This window comes from Medicago truncatula, chromosome 8 (genome assembly GCF_003473485.1).
Source record: "Medicago truncatula cultivar Jemalong A17 chromosome 8, MtrunA17r5.0-ANR, whole genome shotgun sequence".
Classification (NCBI taxonomy): Eukaryota; Viridiplantae; Streptophyta; class Magnoliopsida; order Fabales; family Fabaceae; genus Medicago; species Medicago truncatula.
The window spans coordinates 25,683,936-25,706,146 of record NC_053049.1 but is presented as its reverse complement, the minus strand read 5'-3'; the positions used below and the strand labels follow the sequence as shown (position 1 = coordinate 25,706,146).

The 22,211-nt window shown below is 33.9% G+C and overlaps 1 protein-coding gene across 1 annotated transcript; it reads right to left on the bottom strand.

Moving 5' to 3' along the window:
* Positions 1–19,928: 19,928 nt before the first annotated feature.
* Positions 19,929–21,409, bottom strand: LOC25502620 (lysine-specific demethylase JMJ25). Its single transcript, XM_024772984.1, has 4 exons — positions 21,332–21,409; positions 20,258–20,467; positions 20,104–20,173; positions 19,929–20,020 (listed from the first exon to the last, which is right to left on the bottom strand). Exons 1-4 carry the CDS (start codon positions 21,407–21,409, stop codon positions 19,929–19,931), a joined length of 450 nt encoding a protein of 149 aa, XP_024628752.1.
* Positions 21,410–22,211: the final 802 nt, after the last annotated feature.

Below are 22,211 nucleotides of genomic sequence, written 5' to 3'. Positions count from 1 at the left end.
TCTCCTCAGAATATCCAATCCCTTTGCCATTGTTTTTGTATGTGCTGTAGATCATAGAAGCAACTTTGCTTCTGTCTATGCCAGCCATAATAAAATCATCCAAAGCAATTTCATGTTTATTGCCTGAACCTTTATCACATTTTTCTTGTAGCTTCTAACAAAGAACTTTGAGTCTATCTTCATATGTTGTTGATATGAAGTTAAACCCTTTGAGTTCTTCTTCAGAAGCTTTCAGTTCCAATAGAGTTGTTTCTTGTTGTTTCATTAAATCAACATATTTTTCTTTTAAATCTGACAACTCATTGGTTCTGTGTTCAAATAGTGATAAGAGTTCTTTTAGAGAATCAACAAGTTCTTGTCTGGGAATTTTGGAATATATCTCATTTTCATCTTCTGAATCTGATTCAGCTTCTGATACTGCTTCTGATGATACTGTTGCCACTAACCCCATGGCTGCTTTTGCATCATCATCTGCTTCTTCTTTATCAGAACCAGATTCACTGTCCAAATCTTCCCAGGTCGCCATCAAGCTCTTTTTGATTTGCTTTCTGAATTTATTGGAGCTGAAGCTTGATTTCTTGGGTCTGCTTTTAGACTTCTCCTTCTGAAGATCAGGGCAATCAACAATGAAATGACCAGGCTTCTTACAGTTGAAGCACCCCTTCTGATCTTCTTTCTTGGAGTTCTTGTAGCCACCCCTCTTGCTCAAGAATTTCTTCTGCTTCCTTGCCAGATATTCAAGGTTGTTGGACAGCATAGCCATCTTCACAGAATGATCTTCATCAGAATCTCCATCAGGTGATTCTTCTTCAGATTCACTGGCCTTGTAAGCTTTAGAAGATTTTGAAGACTTTCCTTTAGATGGTAGAGCAATGGATTTACTCTTCTTAGAGGACTCATGCTCATTTAAACTCATTTCATGCACCTTGAGGGAACTGACAAGATCTTCAACACTAAAAGTGTTTAAATCCTTAGCTTCCTCAAAAGCAGTTACTTTGGGTCTCCATCTAGAAGGCAAGCTTCTCAGAATCTTACTAACATGATCAGAAGTAACATAGCTCTTCTTCAGTATTTGCAGTCCAGATACTAAAGTTTGAAATCTTGAGTACATTCCTCTATACTCTCATCATCCTTCATTTTGAACAGCTCATACTGATGAACTAGCATTAGGGCCTTTGCTTCTCTGACCTTCTTGCTTCCTTCGTAATTTGCACAGAGTGATGCAAACATTGCCTTAGCAGTGGACTTATCAATCATCTTCATGTATTCAGTACGAGGAATAGAAGCAACAATGATCCCTCTGATCTTGTGATGCTTTTTGTAAGTCTTCTTCTGAGCAGGAGTGTGTATTTTTCTGTCTATAGCAGCTCCTTCTTCATCCAAATCCAGATCATCAACTCCATCTTCAAGAATATCCCATAGTTCTTCATCCAATCCCATGATATAGCTGTACATATTGGTTTTCCACCATGAAAACTCTTCTGGATCTCCATTGAATTTTGGAGCTTTTCCAGAGTCTGATTTCCTTTCAACTGTATCATAGTCATGTTTGACACTTGTGTATTTTAAGGATGTAGTTGATTCCTCTCCTCCAGGCATGTTTTTCTTTTGGATCTTGAACTGTCACACGGTTAAGTGCTTATGATAACAGAGCAAGCTCTGATACCAATTGAAGGTGAGAAAAACACAAGAAGGGGGGGTTGAATTGTGTTTTCTTTTTCTCTCTAAAAATTACTTCTTCTGATAATACTTCAGAAGCAGTTTGAGAAAGCTTCTGATGTAATGATCAGAATCAGATATGCAGCGGAAAAGATCAAAGCAGAGAAAAGAAAAGCAAGACACAAGCAGTTATCCTGGTTCCTTCCACAAACCGGAAGTAGTCCAGTCCCCCTTGCACTTCCAAGGAGATTTCACTATAATCACAAAGATTACAAATGCTCAATACTCTCTAAGTATGAGACTTCTCAAAAATGCTCAAGCACACACGCAAGAGTCTTCCAATGCTCAAGCACTAAGCAAGAGTCTTCTAATGCTCAAGCACGCAGGCAAGAGTCTTCTGATCAAACAAAAATACAATGAAATAAGTTTGACTCCAACACTTGATATATAATCAATGGTGTTCACAATACAATACAATAAAGACTCTAGACTTTTGAATTTCTAAGATGTATCAAATCAGTGCAGAAATTCAGTGTGCTTTTGTAGAATCAAATTGACAGAGTTTTGGCGCTTTTTAACTTGCGTATCTCTATCTACAATCTTCAAGTCTTCACTCCTTTATATAGAGGTGTGAAAGAGACGTTGAGATGATTAGCACGTCTAAAGAGTCGTTTGAAATCCTTTGATCATTCACCAGTACTCCTTTGCCTGATTTGGGTGTAGTCCTTTGAAGAATTAGCTTCAAATTCATTCCCATCTTGAAGGCACAAATTCTGCAGGCATAGCTGTTGTCTTGTCTTGTAGCGTGGACAAAACAGAGTAGTGGAGGTAGTGGTTGTACACTTGTACTTTGTCAACTCTGTTAACGAAGGAAAAATACTCAGTGCTATCCAAATGACCATTGATACCTCCCTTTCAATTCTTGGTTCTTCTTAGATAAGGTTGAAATGAGAAACAACTACTTTGGATCTTCAGTTTGAATTTTACGGATTAAATGTAGCTTCTGGTGATGATATCGCTTATGATGACAACTTTGCTTCTGATGATTTTCTGCTTCTGATGAGCTTCTGCTTCTGATAACGTCATCACTTCAGAAGCACTTTAAGCTTCAGACGCAGTTTTCTTCAGATGCTTCGAATTCCTTTGCTCTCCATTGTTCTTCCAAGACCTATTGAAATTACTTGACTAGCCTTTGGTCCTGTACACTTGAACAGTTATTAGCAATAACCAATTGACAATTTTTAATACCTTGTTATCATCAAAACTCATTAAGGTTCATTGTGAAACACATTTTGTTCCAACAGTCACATATGTTCGATCTTCGTAGCATGTGGATCCCAACTTACTTTAAGGATGTTCTTTTGCCTGGGATTTTGAGAACAACATCAAGATCAGAAAGTGAGAATTCTTTTTATGGTAATTTCTTGAATCCTAGTATTAGCTTGGTTAAATTTTGGATGAGGTTTTATTCTACATTACAAGCCCAGGGACATAAGGAGTTACTTGCTGATAATAGTTCACTTCATTCTATGTCAAAACTAATGTTAAATCGTGGTTTAGAGTGGCATGCAAGTAATGTTTATACTCATGAGAATTTTTATATGTTTCAAAGAGAATTATGGGCTGCATGTCTAGATTGTGGAGTTGAAGATAAGAAAGAGGAAAATGGAGTGGAAATATTGCACTTAATTGAAAACAGTGATGTTAATGGTAAACTTCGAGAAGTGGTTTACTATTTGTTTGATAACAGTGCAGATTGCTCTTGCAAAATGTTTGAGGCTTAAGGAATACTTTGTAGACGCTGATGGGATAAAACCGCAAGTGCACGGTTCTACTGAAGTAGTAAAAATAGAGTATCGTTCTGACAGGGAGTTGTTCAATTCAATTAACTTTAGTTGATGGTTAGAAGAGATTAAGTTGCAAAGTTGGGGTTTTCAAACAGTTGAAAGAAAATATAATAATAAAAAGAGTCTTGGGATTATTGGTTCATCATAATGACAAACCCTTCACAAACCAAAACCTTAAACATAGAACATTATGTTAGACCTAATTTTTAAAGACAAGTTTCCCTTAGTTTATCACATCTTCTTTCGGTCTCAGTGAATGTGTTCCTCTAGCAATCACGCCTATTTTGCTTGTTTGATTGCTATTAGAATCCTTGAAGTTCGAAACTTTATATGTCTCAAGGATTGCAAAGACTATTTCGATGTCTTTGCAATCCTTGTCTATATTCACTTGTTCCAATATTAAAACTTCATCTTTCGATCCTTCACTTAATATTTGTGATGAATCAATAACAACTATTAAACTTCATCTTTCGATCCTTCGATTAATACTTGTTATTGATTATAAGAACGGTGAAATAGATTAGAAATTAGGGTTACATAAAATTAGGGTTTAAAGCTCGGTTTGACTAGGATTATGTCATTAGACTTATCCAACAATCCTAAGACAAGAAGAGTCTACTCACTCATGTTCATCGTAGACATGGAGAATAAGAAGAAAACCATAAAGTAAAATAGGAAGGAAATGTAGAAATAAAGAAAGAACTTTTATTAAGAAAAAGAATTGTCACTTATTGAATTCCAAGAATAAAAGATGAATGTTAATGATAGATAGCTACTCTATTTATAGTCTTATGTCGACTTAAAACCTAAGCAACTATTCACTAGAATGTTCCACAAGAAACCACGAGCTTTTCGGTCAAAATAGGTAGCTTGTCCATGAAGCAAAAACAACAAAAGAAGGTCTGGGAGGTGGCACGGCCTTGCTGCTGGTGGCCCGGGCCGTGCCAATCTGACTTGGGGAGATTATATTTTTGTCTTCAATCTTCGTATTTTCAACCCGAATCAGCTCCAAATCCTCTTTCTTTTGCTCCAAGACTCAATCTATCAAACATTCGTTCCTAAAATATAATAATATGCAATTGAAGTAAAATAGTTCTAAAAACAAATAATATTTAAATAAAATAGACTTAAATCTAAATAAAACGAAATCAAATATTATATTAAAATAATTAATTAATGACTCATCAAACTCCCCCCACACTTGAATCTTTGCTTGTCCTCGAGCAAAAGGCATAAACATAGTAGCATAAACAAGACTCACATATGACAATTCAATTGAAAATTTATGTCTCCTCAAAGGCTTTCATTTCAAGCATACACTAATCACAAACTCAAGCATTTCTTGTAATCTTTATTCAATCCAACAATCAAGTTTCAAGTGAGTGTGTGTGTATGTACTCCAACCCTTTTCTTGCGCCTGTATAAGATAGATATTATGAGGAAACAAGTTCTAATCCTAGCTAATTAAAATAATATAAGATAGGCTATTTTTTGGCTACATTTCTCTTGAAGATAAATCTATAGGAAAGTTATTCTTCCACCAATGGTGTCATCTACTTTTCCTTCTGTAAGGACTGAGGCAAAGAATAACTTAACTTGTTCTGATACCTTTTCTGGTAACTTGTAATAGAATAATTATATCAAGTTTCTAGAGGTTTTGGTACTACTATCTATGTTATAATAAAAGTTATGGAATTCACAGATGAAGTTATCTACATAACACATATTGCAAAACTTTAGATTGGCGATCTTCGAAAGGTTCTGATTGGAAAATGCTATTTTTAATTGGGCGGTATCCTTCCATCCCTTGAATTCTTTAACTAATAGACCATATACCCAGTCTGCTACTAAGGATCCAGTTAGGGGCATAGTTTCAATAAGTTCTGAAGGTAGAGTTGAAATGTATTTGAATGCATTTCCTATATGTTCTATGTTATTGATAGTTGAAGATATCAACTGCACTCAAATTTCTAAGTTCTTTATTTAATTGGATCAATACATTATTTGTATTATACCAATTTATATCTAAAATTCATTGTCCTTGAAAAGGGTTTTGTGAAGGCTCATAGTAATGAGGTATTTTTTGGAATTTTTCTTTTGTAAATTCTTTCTCAAAGTTTGCAGGTCTTTTAATTCTTGAAGTTTCAACCTCTTCTATTTTTACATAATGGAGGTTTTCATTTTCACTTTCATTAGCTTCTTCTTCTGAGCTAAAGTAATAGATAACATGGTTATTATCTTCTTGTTTATCTTCAAAGGTTTCTTGACCTTTGCTATTAATATCTAAAGAAACCATAAGTTTTTCTACATTTTCTAGTTTCCTATTAAGGGCTTCTTCTGTGTCATCCATCAAAAGAAACTAGATGGGTAGTCTAATAGTTAATTGTTTAGATTCAGTAGTTTCTTTAGGTTCAGAAACTTTTCTTCGAGGTTGGATTTTTATTGTTTTTGGTATTTTTTCTAGGATAACTATTTGTTTTCATTTATCTTCAGATTACTCATCTATAGTTAAATATCTTTTTTTTATTTTCTAAGAGTTTCAAAAGATCTTCTAATTTAATACACATATCTTTTCTTCACTCCTTCTTTGTTCTTCTTGAATTTCATCCATCCTTTGGTAAAAAAAATTATAACAACAATTCTTGATTATGTAAGCTAACATACAAGCTATATTGTTGAGTTGAGGGTTTTCTGTATGAAAAAGGTGAGGATATCTATGTGTTTCATCTTCTTCCTAACGTGCAAAATTTTCTACAACCATTGACTTGCTTAAAAAAAAAAGATATCATGTAGTTTTGTTTTTGTTTGTTTTTTTTTATGGATGTGTTTCTTTGCTCGATTTAGTTTGCTTAAGATGGCATACTATTGAATTTTCTTCTCCTTTATTTTTTGTGGGAAATCATACGTAGCATGCGATCTTTAATGCAATTTCGTGCATGTAGTATTTTATATGTTTGAGATCTTAGGTTATTGATTTTTTTTCTTCTAATTCTATTTTTTTATTCAAAGTTAATGTAATATGCGACAAAGATTGATGCGGTGTCATTGTTCTGATTTACTTTTTTGAAAAATATTCTTAGGTTTAGCAGAGTATCATAAAAGGTTTATTGAAGGATTTTCATAGATAACATTACATTGTTGGAAAGGAAAGGACATACATATGTCTGGGATTGGCAAATCAAAGAAAAATTCAAGAGCTTAAAAAGAAGTTGACGACGATGCCGGTGTTAATTTTGCCAAAGCCAATTAGGTTGTTTGTAGTATTTTGTGATGCATCTAAAAGAGGTTTGGATGGTGTGCTTATGCAAGATGGTCGAGTTGTGGCTAATGCTTCAAGACAACTAAAAATTCATGAGAGAATTTATCTGACACAAGATTTAGAATTAGCAGTCGTGGTAATTGTACTTAAGTGTGGAGGAATTATTTGTCTGGGTTGAAGTTTGAAGTGTTTAGTGACCATAGTAGTTCACAATATCTGTTTAATTAGAAAGCGTTGAATATGAGGCGATGAAGATGGTTGGAATTATTGAAGGATTATGATTTTGAGTTGAGTTATCTTCCAGGAAAGGTCAATGTCGTAACATATGCCATGAGTAGGAAGTCCTTACACATGTCAACACATATGGTTAAGTAAATAGAATTAATAAATCAATTTTGAGACATTAGTTTAGTTTGTGAAGTGACGCCTAATATTGAGAAGTTAGGTATGCTAAAGCTGACGAGTCAAGTGTTAGAAGAGATAAAAGAAGGGCAGAAAACTAAGTTGGAGTTAGTTGACTGTGTAACACTATTTACCCATGGAAAGGAAGTGAATTTCAAAATAGACGAGAATGAGATTACGAAGTTTTGAGATAGAGTTTGTGTGCCGAATATGCCGGAACTGAAGCAGAGTATCTTTGAGGAATGTCACAAAAGCATTTTGAGTATACACCCGAGAGCCACTAAGATGTATCAAGACCTTAAGGAGATATTGTGGTGGGCAAGTGTGAAGAAAGATATAGCTGAATTTGTGTGTACTTGTTTAGTCTTGCAAAGGGCAAGGGTGGAGCATCAAGATTCGTCGGGGTTAATACAACCTTTGAGTATTCTAGAGTGGAAGTGGAACAATATTTCTAAGGACTTTGTTGAGGGTTTCACAAATAACAAGAGGTGAAGAACTTAAGGGGCAAGGAGATTGCATTGGTGAGAGTGACATGGGGAAGACCAGCTAGAGGAAGCATAATATGGGAGTTGTAGGGTTAGATGAAGAAGTCCTATTCGGATTGATTTCCTTCAGTCAATTTTCGAGGACGAAAATTCTTTAAGTGGGGGAGAGTTGTAACACCCCGAAAATTACATGTAATGATTTAATGAAGTTAATTAGAAGAATTCTTGATTTTTTTTAATAATGGTGTTATGATGCTAGAATATTATGTTAGCTATGAAGAAATAGACATATGATGATTAATGACGTGCTATGAGGATTATTATGATGAATGGGAAAATAAATAAAGTAATATAGAGGCGGGAGGTGTAGAATAGAAGTTTTAATTAAGTGGGGGAGGGGGAAGTAAAAAAAAAAATATATATATATACAATAGAATGACAGGAGTAATATTATGAGGTTAGCCCATATATAAATAGAGAATTAACAATCAAGGTTGCCACTTTTGCTGAAACGTAGAAGCAAGAGAAGAAGAGAGAAGAGGAGGAGAAAACCCTAGTTTCGGAGAAGAGAGCCGGAAAGCTGTGACTTCAAAGATTCGAGGTAAGGGGGAGATTCCTACCACTTTAGGGTGTTTAATCTATGATGGGGGTAACTTTATTTAGTATGATGTGTTTCTTTTGATATGATTTATGATGGAATTATGGTGATGAATAAAGGCAATGATGTTGTTGAACGAATGAGATTTATGGGATTAAGTTAGGGTTAGAATGTAGAATTGAATTGTAGAAAGAAGTAGATGATCTGATGGATTAGGGTGATAAAGAATGTTTCGATTGTAGAATGATCACAGATTAAGTTTCCAATCAGTATTGGGGTTTGAGCCGATGGAAATTGGGATTTTTGTTTGAAAAGTCGGTGTCTAAACGTTTTGCAAATAAGAGATTATGTGAGGTTTGGAAAATCGATTTTTTTTGGGTGGTTGAAACTTGAATTTTTCTGTAGATTATGATAGAGTTAAGTGTCAGGAGCGTGTAGGCGAAAACGGCATCGAAAACGAGTTAACGGTTTGATTTTTACGCGCGAAAACGTGAATGTTAAAAATCAGAAGTCGTCTGTCAAATCTGGAAAAATCGTGCCACGATGGGAGACCAACGTGCCACGATTATGTCATACCAGAAACCTTAAAAATGCAATTTTCTTTACTCCAAATGCTTCCAAACTTCTTCCTAAGTGTAGGGACTTTATCCTAACCATCTAGAGATGTTTTTAGGAAGGAAATAACCTTGTATAAAGGGTCTAATGAGTTCATGAGTTGGTCCTTGGGGTAGGAATGGAAGTTGTTAATGATTATAATGAGGTTGAGAGAGTATGCTTAAGTGTCATTAGGATTTCATTATCTCAAAAATCAAAAGAGATTAGGTAGTGAAACGATGAAGGACTTAGAAGCGAAGTAGAGAGAGTTGTGAGAGGGTAATTCAAGAACTAATGAGGATCAAAATAGTAGTAAATTAGAATAAATGATAGATGCAACGATGAGACTACATGAAGAGCAAGAACTAGGGTAAATTAAAGAGACACGATGGTAAATGAATAAGGTAATAAATGACGTTAATGACGTGGCAAAGTATGAAGTAAGGTACAAGATATGAATGAGTTAAAGAAATGAAAATACGATGATAAGAGGGAATAATAGAGTAGATGGTTATAGGTAATTGATGAGGTTAAACATAATATCCTTAAATAGTAATGAGCTTAGGAAGGTTGTTAGGTTGTAGGGAATAAGAGTTAATATAAGCGGTAATGTTAAAGAGTTGATGAGGTGCATATAAACGAGGAGAAGGATAGGTGGGTTAAATGGACGGATAAGATGAAGGATGAAGTATGTCACTATGAGTAAAAGATGCAAAGAATGAAAATTAAACTAATGGTGGGTGTAAGATTTAGATATGACGTGAATATGACAAAATTAAGAGTTAGACATAAGTAGACGAATATATGGTGTAAAAATAATGATGAGTTGCTAATGACGTAAGATGATGATGTAAAATGATGTTATGATTATTAAAGACGAATGATGTAAAATGATGTATGACGAATGACGTACTTGTTTTCTAATAACAAGCAATATGACGAGTAACTATGACGTAAAGATTATGTGTTGTTTATGTGTCTTCTAAATGATGTTTTGGTGGGTCCACATGCATCATATCATACTGCATAATGACGAATGACGAATGACGGATGTAAGTTCAATAACACACCTCTGACTTACATTATTATGACGATAGGATCCGGTACCGGCATGCATGTAGGTCTAGGGATGAAGTATGTTGCATATAGGTCATGTTAGGTGAACGGTGATATGTGCTAATAATGTGAATATGATATATGTGTTAAAGGTGTGCATAAGATGTATGTGTTAATTATGTTTATGAAATGAATTGTGTGAATATTATGATGAATGATTGAGGATGGAATGATGAATGATTGATGATGATGAGATGAAGGACCGATGAAGATATGATTATCTGCTTTATTATTCATGTATCCCAATATTTGTTATGATGTGAATTCTCACCCCTTGCTGTTGTTTGTGTGTTTGGTGTCTATACTCCTGGGATACAGATACACAGGAAGAGGAGATTTAGCCTTGCGGGACGCTTAGAAGGTGGCAACGGAAATATACCTCCGTAGCCATTTATCTTTATCATTGAGTAGTCGAATAAATGCATGCTCTGATCTATAACACTTGGGTTGGGGTTAAACGTTGAATGTCTTTATTTTATGACGTTAAAGAACCATGACTTTTTATGTTATTTATCAACATATGTTGATGAAGAATTTGATGTCTTTGAATTATGAAGTTTTATTTAAAGCATTTTCTATTGTTAAGTACGATGCATCATTTACTTATTTATTGTATGACAGAATAATAAAGAAATGTAACATCCTTTTTATCTTATTGTATACTTATTATTAAATAAAAACAACGTCGGGTTTAGGGTGTTACAGCTTGACATATGGTTGACTTGACATTGGATAGCTTTGGTGCACCCGCTATTGTTAAAGATCCACAAATTAAAATCTGATTTATTATGCCCTGTTGTAAAAGTGATTGTAAGTTTTTTTAAGGTATAAAGTGATTGCAGAAGTGATTGTAATTTGTAACTTGATACTATGTCATTTTGTCTAATAAGCTATTATGAAAATTCTAATTTTGTTACCATGAATTAAATGAGCATTAGAGTATATATAGATTTTGATTTCTGTGAGCATTGAGTATTTATGAGAGTAATGAGTATTTGTTTGGGTGAATGATATAATAGTTCATAGTTAGTGAGAATTATTCTAGTTAAGTCACTTCAAAAATTTATTCTAAAAATTGATTATAGTAATCAATTTCAAATTCCAATGATATTGATTATAATATTTTATTATATTGATTAAACTAATTTTAGTGATAATTTTATGAATTATTTATTTTTAGAATTTATAGTATAATAGAAAATTTTAAAAATAAAATAAAACAATGATAAGTTTTAGTGACAACCGTAACTGTAGGTAAAGGTCCATAATGTTTTTAAAGTGGTCTCTGATGAGTCAATAATTAATAGTTTTAATGTAATATTTGAGTCCGTTTTATTTAGATTTGATTCCGTTTTATATGCGTGCGGTTTTGCTTTTGTTCGAGGAAATTTATGGTTTAAAGGTTAATTTCAGTAAAAGTATGCTTACTGGTGTTAATATTAATGAGTCTTGGTTGGCGGAGGCGGCTTTGGTTATGAATTGTAGGAGGGGGTCTATTCCGTTTGTGTATTTGGGACTTCCAATTGGTGGGGATCCTAGAAAATTGAATTTTTGGAAACCTGTAATTGATCGAATAGTTGCTCGCTTATCATCTTGGAATCATAGGTTCTTGTCTTTTGGTGGCCGTCTGATACTGTTGAAATATGTCCTATCTTCGCTCCCGGTTTACTTTCTTTCCTTTTTCAAGGCTCCTGCATGTATAATTTCTCTTATCGAATCTATTTTTAAAATATTTTTTTGGGGTGGGAGTGAGGAAAATAAAAAAAATTGCTTGGATTAAATGGGATGATATCTGTGTCCCTAAGGAGGTTGGAGGTTTGGGGGTTAGGAGATTGAGATAGTTTAATTTTTCTTTGTTGGGGAAGTGGTGTTGGAGGATGTTGGAGGAGAAAGAGGGCCTTTGGTATCGTGTTTTAAAGGCACGTTATGGTGAGGAGGGTGGTCGTTTGTTGGAGGGGGGTAGACATAGCTCGTCTTGGTGGAGGATGTTATGTAGTGTGCGTGGGGGGGCTGGTGAGGGAGTAGTGAATTGGTTTGATGGGAACATTCGACGGATGGTGGGAGATGGTCAAGGTACTTTATTTTGGTATGATCATTGGGTCGGGGACTCGCCTTTGCGATTCAAATATCCTAGGCTCTTTGATCTTGCTGTACATAAGGATAGGATGGTGGCGGTTATGGAGCAAGAGGGGTGGGAAGAAGGAGGAGGGGGGTGGGTGTGGCGTCGACGTCTGTTAGCATGGGAGGAGGAGAGTGTGAGGGAGTGTGCATTATTATTACATAACTTTGTTTTACTGGTTGACGTGACTGATAAATGGAGTTGGACTATTGACCCTGGTCATGGATATTCGGTGCGAGAGGCTTATCGCTTTGTTGTTAGCCATGGCGCGCACTCAGACAGGATCAGCGTTCACAATGTGTGGCATAGGCACATTCCGACTAAAATGACTTTGTTTGTGTGGCGTCTTCTATGCAACCGACTTCCGACTCGAGGCAACTTGTTACGAAGAAATATAGTTCAGCCGAATAATTCTCTTTGTGTGTTTGGGTGTGAAGTTGTGGAAACGGCAGTTCACTTGTTTTTATCATGTGAAAATTTTGGTTTCGTTTGGTCATTGATATCGGCTTGGTTAGGCTTGTCTTTCGTACATCATAACGATATACAACAACATTACCATCATCTTTGTTATATGGCGGGATTTCCTCGGCGTACTCATGCTTATTTTACAGGTATTTGGTATGCTTCTGTTTGGGTGATATGGAAAGACAGAAACAAATGTATCTTCCAAAACGAGGCATCACATCCTCTAGTTCTTATGGAGAAAATTAAACGCATCTCATTTTTTTGGATGAAAGCAAGGAACATATCTTTTAATTATTATTTTTATGACTGGTGGAAATATCCGCTCATTTGTATGGAAGTGCATCAGTAATTTATTTTTTTGGTTACTTGAGGATGCTTCCCTCTTTGTGGCATCCTGCAATCTGTAAATATTTAGCAATGACTCACTTTTTGCACGTCTTGTGCAGGATGTTTCATGTGCAGTTTTAATATATCTCATTTTAGCTTGTGCAAAAAAAAAATTTAATGTTCTATTTTTATTGATTAATATTTATGTGCGCATATATCCTTTCAGGTTTTGCTTTATTTGACCAAATTTTTTTATTTTAAAAATGTATTGAACTAATTTATTTAGTTGCCTAAATGAGAAAATCAATTAAATTATTTTGCTCAATTTAATAGATATATATATTTTATCGAGAGTCACGACATTATTTTACATATGTTATTCTGCTAACCAGTAGTTTGTCTCACTTTCATAAAGTGTAAAGCCTTCTCGTTCACGGACTTCACATGATATACGAAGACATAGTGCGTGAAATGCTCGCGTGACCGAAAGGAGGCGTTCATTACTACGAGTTCAATCTGGCCGTGCTTAAGGAGAATAGGGCGATTCAAAAGAGCAGACTTGTGAAGAGATATTTGTGAGATTCGTCGTTGGCTTAGTTATTTAGGTAAACATGTGCTACTTTTCTTCAATGCATTTAAACCTTTAATACTTTTGTGTTTTGTTTGGTGATTATGGTATTGATTTTGAAATGTAGTATTGGATCCACTAAACCTTTGTTTGTTTGTAATTTTTTTTCCTTCTTTCGATTGAGAGAATCCAAGTTGTTTGATTTTGAATATTAGGAGGTAGGTTTTGTAAGAAATTTTATCATCAGAAAGATCATAATTGGATTCTTACAAAACCTACCTCCTAATATTCAAAATCAAACAAATTGGATTCTCTCAATCGAAATAAAAATAAAAAAATCACAGATATAACAACCAATGGTTTAGTGGATCCAATACTAAATTTCAAAATCAATACCATAATCACCAAACAAAACACAAAAGTATTAAGGTTTAAATGCATTGAAGAAAAGCAGCACATGTTTTCCTAAATAACTCAGCCAACGGCGAATCTCACAAACATCTCTTCAAATCTGCTCTTTGAATCGCCCCATTCTCCTTAAGCACTGCCAGACTGAACTCGTAGTAATGAATGCCTCCTTTTGGTCACACGAGCATTTCACGCACTATGTCTTCCTATATCATGTGAAGCCCGTGAATGAGAAGGCTTTACACTTTATGACATCGAGACACACTGCTGGTTAGCAGAATACCATGTACAATAATGTTGTGACTCTTGATAAAATTTATATATATTAAATTGAGCAAAATAATTTAATTGATTTTCTCATTTAGGCAACTAAATGGTGTTGGTTACATGAATCCAACGGTTTCATGAATCGTTGGGATTAGGTGTCAACGAATCTATTGACACCTAGTTGATTATTAGGAATATTTGAGCATGTTAGATCATTGACTTGATTCTTGGGTGCAAGCCAAAATTTAATATGTTGCATTTGATTTTCCTAAAAATCTAGCACTTGATACATTAAAAAACGAATGAAAGAAATATTAAACAATAAATCATAATAATGTTAAACATCAAACCTTATGAATATAATTAATCAGGAAAAATCACTTTCTTGAATAAATTCAATGCACAATAATTTTGTAGTCATTATTCTTTAAACTGTATATCGATCCACTCTAGATCTTTTTCTCTCTCTCTATAGTCTATCCACTAAAGATATTTTTTTTCTATCATCAATCCACCCAAGATTTATGCATATCTTCTTTTGTCCGTTCATTAGATAATAATTTGGCATAGCTGAGGTTTTCAAATCATGAATCAAAAGAACTATTTTATAAATCGTAAATCAAATCTTATCATGAATTATAAAAACGACATTTGAAGTAAAAACAAGGAACATATGTAAAAACTTATATATGAGCTAATACAACATATATGAATTTCAAAATAGTTCAAGATTGAAATGATAAATCAATGAGAGTAGCAATAACACAACTAGGGTTCGGAATAGGCCAGGCCGGCCTACAGGGGCCTACGGCCTGGCCTGGCCTGGACTGTTTAGTAGATAGGCATAGGCTTAGGCTTTTTAGAAAGTCTGTTTAGTTAAATAGGACAAGCTTAGGCTTCAAAAAAAGACTGTTAAGCCTAATAGGTCGGCCTATTAATACTTATTTATTAAAAAATATTTTTTTTTATATTAAAATAATTGCATATATTAAAAATATAAACATCTTTTTCTCTATCTATTAGTCCCTTAATAGGCTTTGTTGTTATAGGCTTTTATGTAGGCTTTAATCTAGTTGAAATTTACTTGTAGTGAAATAGGTTTTTAAGTAGGCTTTAAGACAAGTTTAACCTATTTAGTAGGTCAAATGAACTATTTGATGGCCTTAATGTGAAGTAGGCCTGTAAGTAGACTTTCAGGCCAGTCCAGACTTTTAAATAGGCCAGACCAAGCCTATAATAAGTCATAGGCCAGGCTCAAACTTGTGATTAATTTCGTAGGCCAGGCTCAGGCCTATCAAAGCCTGACCTATTCCCAACCCTAAACACAACAAATCAACACAAAGAAAGGGCAAGTGAGGACTGTCTTCAAATAAGAAAGGGGACCGTAAGCATATAATAATAGAGAAGAGACTTGGAAGCACTGACCGGGCATAAATAATACCCAAAAGTGCATGTAGGAGGATAGGATTGAGGACCTAAAACTATATGCTAGAGATGTTTACGGATGTAAATTAGGTTATTCAAAAGTTTGATAGCTGATTTTGCTCTATTTAAAGAAAAAAAAATGAAAATAACCAACCTGGGCCTTTTCAAAACTGGCTCGTGCGTAGGGGTCCCTTTCCCTTCTGCTATGTTCTCACACACTATCTCTCATCCCCTATCGTCAATTGTTGGATTAATTCAACAGACGAGGAAAAAATAACAATAAAAAAAAATAGAAGCATAACAAGATATTTAAAACATTGATAAGGAGCATAACATACAACAAACGAAAATTTTCAATTGAAACACATTCATCTGTAAGCGTGAAAATGAAAGAAAAAGAACATAAAGAAAATAAAAAGTTAATCTAACCTGAAAATTATTGCGAGTGAAAAATCCACGTGGTTTCGAAAACAAAATGATGTGTTTGATGTGCTATGAAATTAATAATATGCGCGGGTTATCATCGTATATCTATAGTTCATTATTTATATAGGATAATAGATATCATAAGAGATAAGTATGAAGACTAGAATTAAGTAAACAACTAACTTTTATCAAAAAGGAAATAAGAAAAACAGGGTATTTCATACAATGTACTTTAAATAAATAATTGAATCCAATCAATTAACTACCTTAAAATATTGGTAAAAAAAAAATTGGATTTAAATGACTAACTACCAAAATAATTTGGTCAAAAAAAGAATTAAAAAAGGAATTTTCAATACCACCAAAATTCCCTAATTAACATCCTTAAAACTCACTAGGGGTGTACATGGGTGATTTTAAATTGGGTTTGACTAAACCCAAAATCCGAACAGTATATGGTACTCCAGTTTGAGCGAGATAAAATAACCACATGTTATACCATTGAATGGGTTTGGGCAAGCCCACTAATTTATGGGTTGGGTTGGATTGGGTAATGGATTATCCAACTTAATTTTCTTAAAAAAAATTGGTTAACTTATTTTTACTATAATTTTATGCATCATAGAATAATAAATTATAATACCAAATAATAAAATTCATCATAAAATACTTGCAACAAACTAAAGTTGCATTACATAAAATTGCATTAGTATTAAAATAACAAAAAAGTGCAACATCTTGATTTGTAACTCTAGCATGTTTTGATTTTTATTATATAGGATACAATGTGTGTGTTTTGGAAATATAACTTTGATTTATGATTATAACCTTTAGTATTTTTCTTCTACTCTATGAAAATAAAGATAAAAAATATTAGCATTATTAGGTAAGTAGGTTTTTTGGGTCTGGGTCTGGTTTTACCCGAAACCCATTTATTTTTAAGGGTTTTTTATTTCATTTTATACAACTAAGAAGATAACACATCTAACGGTACCATAATCTCATTTTGTTGATAAAAGGATGGAATGTATGGAAACATTGAAGGAAATAATTGATTCTATGCAAATTCTGTCAATATTAAATCAACAATGGACTTCAAATTTCATAAGCAATGAGTTTGTCTTTGTTGTGTTGAAATGAGAAAATGAGTTGCTACTAGGATTTGCCATTTGAAATCTCATTTAAAATATCCTTATAGTTTTATTTCTTACTACCTTTCTAATCATTTATGTACTGAGGATCCATAAAGACTGATATTTGGAATTTCTTTAATTGGCATGGTTATTTGAGCATAAAACTATAAATGGAGAGATTATTTGAATATGACAGTTTTGGCTTTGCAAAGGCGGCAATAGCTGATAATTGCAACTTTGTTTAGGTCTTAAAAATTTGACAAAGTGAGTTTATGGTCCCAAAATTATCTTATTAATTTATTTTTATATTTTAACTTGTGAGTACTCCTTTATTTTTTATTTTTATTTTTTTTTTATTTTTTATTTTATAAATCAAGAGCATAATGACATCAAGAAAGAGAATACTGATTTCTCAAATATACTCTAATCTTGTGCCAAGTGCTCATGTATATTATTAAAAAAGAAAAAACTACTTAAAAAAACTAGGGGACATAAACCTATAACCCAATGAATCCACACAAAAGTGTAGTTCAACCCAAACGGGGAACACAAAGACATAAAATAACACTAGTGGATATGCCTCTATTTAATCCTAAAACCAGTGTTTTAAAACGCAGATCGACCCAGCCGGTCTGACTGGTCGATCGAACTGGGAACTAGAGGGGTGGGCGGGTTGTTAACATGTACATGCAGCACAATATTGTTAACACTTACCACTTGGGTGTGTGAACTTGCTTGTTAAATTTCCATTTGAACTATATATATTTAACTGAAACGTTTATTTCTTACGAGTATATATATGAACTATATATATTTAACCGAAATGTTTATTTCTCACGGGTATATATTTATACACATGTTTATTTTTTATTTATTTTTTGGTCAAGATATATACATGTTAATTAATATATGATATAAATATATTTCATGTTTGTTAAAAAAAATAAAAATAATTCATGTTCCTAAAAAAATAATATCTCGCATATTTATTTGATAATCATAAAATTTATTTTCCATTTAGTTTTTTTTCTTGTTAATGTGAATATGATTTTGATATATATTCCATAATTTTTTAAATGTGTGAATTTTTGCAGTCCGAGCACTGACCCAATGACCCAGTGCCTTGACCGGATCGACTATCGGTCCGGGTTTTAAAACATTGCCTAAATTTAATAAGAGGTCTAGAGTGTGGTGAATGGACAGTTTGTCAACACAAAGAGTATCCACATATATACCATCAACGGCCTTGCAATGAAATCTATGTCAGCAAGCTAAACGACTCTTTCGAGTCTCACATTCCAAGTCGGACAAAGTGAATGACGAGGTATCACATTGTACTCAAATTTTTTCTATAATGGCAAATAAACTTGATCGCCAACACGGCAACAATTTTACACGCCAACGATTCATTAATACAAACAATGAATATAGGGCCATTTCTAGCCATTCGGTCCCAATTCAAGCATATCGAAGCTGATAAAAGCAGCACCCTAGCTTTTCTGGCACAGTGATCGCAGAACTGGAAGCTTTGAGCCTGCGGACCTCAACAAATCCGGAATAGAAATAGGAAAACAAAGATACAGTAAAGCGATATAATTGTCAAAACCAACTCAGCTCTGGCGGAGGAAGAACAAAGGCTAAGCAGGAGTGACGAATTAGAGAGATAAGGCACAATAACACAACTCAAACTCAGAATGATCCGAATTCGACTTCAAACTTCAAAACATATCTGGAACGGAGGAGTAGATCCATCACTGACCCGGAACTTTGACAATTCGGTAGTGAAACACGAACAGACCAAGAAAAGAACCAACAACCACCGCTGGAGAAGGCGGCGCCAGACTTCCTAGGTTCAAAACGGGGGAGCTGCAACACGATCAAAACGGTGGCTAAAGACCCAACAACCAAATCTACACAGCCCTTGACCTTCGATAAGAAACCAACATACGAACCTGTGAACGACGACGGTAAATACGATGAACTGGAAATACAGAGGGAACGCCGAAGTAAGAAGGGTGCAACGCTGATGTGGAGAAAAACTTTAAACAATTTAGACATTTGTTGGTATATATGTTTTAGTAAAATTTGATGAGTTATTAAAGGTGTAACTATATGTGTATATTTTAGTTCTTGGGAAGAAAAATATTCTATGTTTTAGCATATGTTCTATATGTTTGATATATTTACCTAGAACTTTATATTCAACGGTTAAATTTATTAAATTATGTTCTATAGGTAGTTACTGAAGTGTATCTATAATAAGTTGGACACTTGTTGTCAACACATCTTTTGAAAAAACACATCCAGATTCATAACTCATTTAAAAACCTCTAAGTAATTTATTATTGTTTGACCAAAACCTCTAAATAGTTTAGAGAATTATAGTATAATTAGAAATTTATTAAGCAGATGAGGTTTTGGAATTTAATTCCTCTAAAAAATAACTCTTATAGTAGTAGTTATACATCAATTTAGTTACAAAATTATGAAATTTATTGTACAGAAAAGTTATGTGATTTGATTAGTTTGGGCACAACATAAATTACGTCACGAGTGATTCGGGATTTTCATCAACAAAGTTATTTATTTGTAAATTGCAAGAAAACTCAAAAGAATTAGGGCCTAAATCTGATATGACGAATCAACTTGATTAAAGCAACTTTCAGTCCAGTGATGAGCATCTAATGAAAGCTTCAAAATCTTGAACAACTTGGTCAACAACATGGATTATCATCTTTTTTACCTGTTTCAAGAAAAAATATCACAATTAATCCCCATAATTAAACACAAAAATAAAGCAAAGTTGTCTACAATTATATGATAAGAGATGTTACACCTTCAGATTTCGAACTTGGTGAGGGCATCCAGCAGGTATAAATACTGCTTCACCAAGCTTCTGCTCAAAAGTCCAAGGAACTACACCTGTAATTGATTAAGATTCTTGTAAATAACTAGTCACATGATGATTTAATTAATATAGAAAGTTTGAAATGCTATGTGCTAACCAAACTCTTCCTTCAGCTTCTTATGCTCAAAAGTCAAATAAAAACATTGGTCATGAATAGGATGGACAACCTAAGCAAAAAAGAAGTTAGTGAGACTCAAACATGTAAAAATAAATATAAGCGGAAACGTTGATGAAATGTGATAATATAATACCTCTTTTACTGGAGAACAATAAGTATGCCTAAATTCTTTGGAATATTTTCTAAGATATGCTTCTAACTTTGCAGTATCTTCTCTTCGAAATATGTCCCAAAGTGCACTAGCTGTTTCTGATGTATCTTCTGTGATTGGTGGAACTTCATTTGGAAATAGCTTTGCTTTGATCTCAAAAGGACCTCCATTATCTTGAACAAGACCCTCTTTCTGAACCAGTTATTGACAATGGTTTGCATAAACATACAGACAACAGTGTTGCAAACTTTAACGTTAGGTTCCCATTTGGTGCTCCCATCGATGAAGTGAATGTTGATTTCGAACAACGGCCCCCAAATACCGTTTCCTGGGGTCAAAATGGTGACTTAGTTAGGAAGCCACTACTCAGAAACAGGGAAGTTTCCAATTTTTCAACTGACTTCAATACTTTCAAAAGTTCTGCAGAAGGTTTCACTAATGATGTGGAGGATTTATGCTCTCAGAATAAGAGAAAGAAAATTGAAAAGCTAGTTGATTCTATGGGACAAAGGCCTGCAAGTAAAACCTCAAGTATCAAAGAAGACAGTCTTGAGGCTGTCATTGGAGTTCAACGTTTGGCATTTGATCAAGCGGATGATAGAAGACAGGCACGTATGCCAGCAGATGCAATGGTAGACGCCAGGGAAATCCAAGAAATGGAAGGGCCTGCATGGAAAGTGAGAAAAGAAGAGGTAAATCTATTTTGTTTTCATTCTAAAAATATTTTAATTGATGTGTTTTGAAAATATTTTTAAGCATTCATTAGTAGATATACATTTTTTGTATATCTTGCACTAACGGAATTGATTACATTAGAAGCAATATTTGATATCAAATTGTATTCCAAGAAGTCATTGTTAACATATTTGATATCAAAACTCGGTCTACATACATTGTGGCCTTGGAATACAATTTGATATCAAATATTGCTTCTAATGTAATCAATTCCGTTAGCGCAAGATATACAAAAAATGTGTATCTACTATTGAATGCTTAAAAATATTTTCCAAAGACATCAATTAAAATATTTTTATAATGAAAGCAAAATAGATTTACCTCTTCTTTTCTCACTTTCCATGAAGGCCGTTCCATTTCTTGGATTTCCCTGGCGTCTACCACTGCATCTGGTGGCATACGTGCCTGTCTTGTACATTCGGCTTGATCAAATGCCGACGTTGAACTCCAATGACAGCCTCAAGACTGTCTGTCTTCTTTGATACTTGAGGTTCCACTTGCAGGCCTTTGTCCCATAGAATCAACTAGCTTTTCAAATTTCCTTCTCTTATTCTGAGAGCATAAATCCTCCACATCATTAGTGAAACCTTCTGCAGAACTTTTGAAATTATTGAAGTCAGTTGAAAACCCCGTAACTTCCCTGTTTCTGAGTAGTGGCTGCCTAACTAAGTCACCATTTTGACCCCAGGAAACGGTATTTGGGGGCCGTTGTTCGAAATCAACACTCACTTCATCGATGGGAGCACCAAATGGGAACCTAACGTTAAAGTTTGCAACACTGTTGTCTGTATGTTATGCAAACCATTGTCAATAATTGGTTCAGGAAAAGAATTGCAATATTCATTTTGGAAATGCCTTATGTGCTCTTTTTATTTTTTTAATAGCATAAAGTTGTTCATCTGTTAATTTCACCTCAGTTATATGAGTCAAAATATTGAACAATAAAGTAAACTTAGTACTCCCTCCGTCCCGCAATAAATGACCTGTTTGAAAATGTGCAATTTTGACCTAATTTGCTTTGACCATATTTTTCTACTAATATACAAAGATAAATAATATCATATAAGATGTCGTTAGATTCGTCTCGATGAGTATTTTCAAAATATCAAATTTTCATAATTTTTTCCAATATATTATTCAAGATATTTAAACTCAAAATTACGCATTGGTATGCGTCATTGAATCAACTGTGTCACTTATT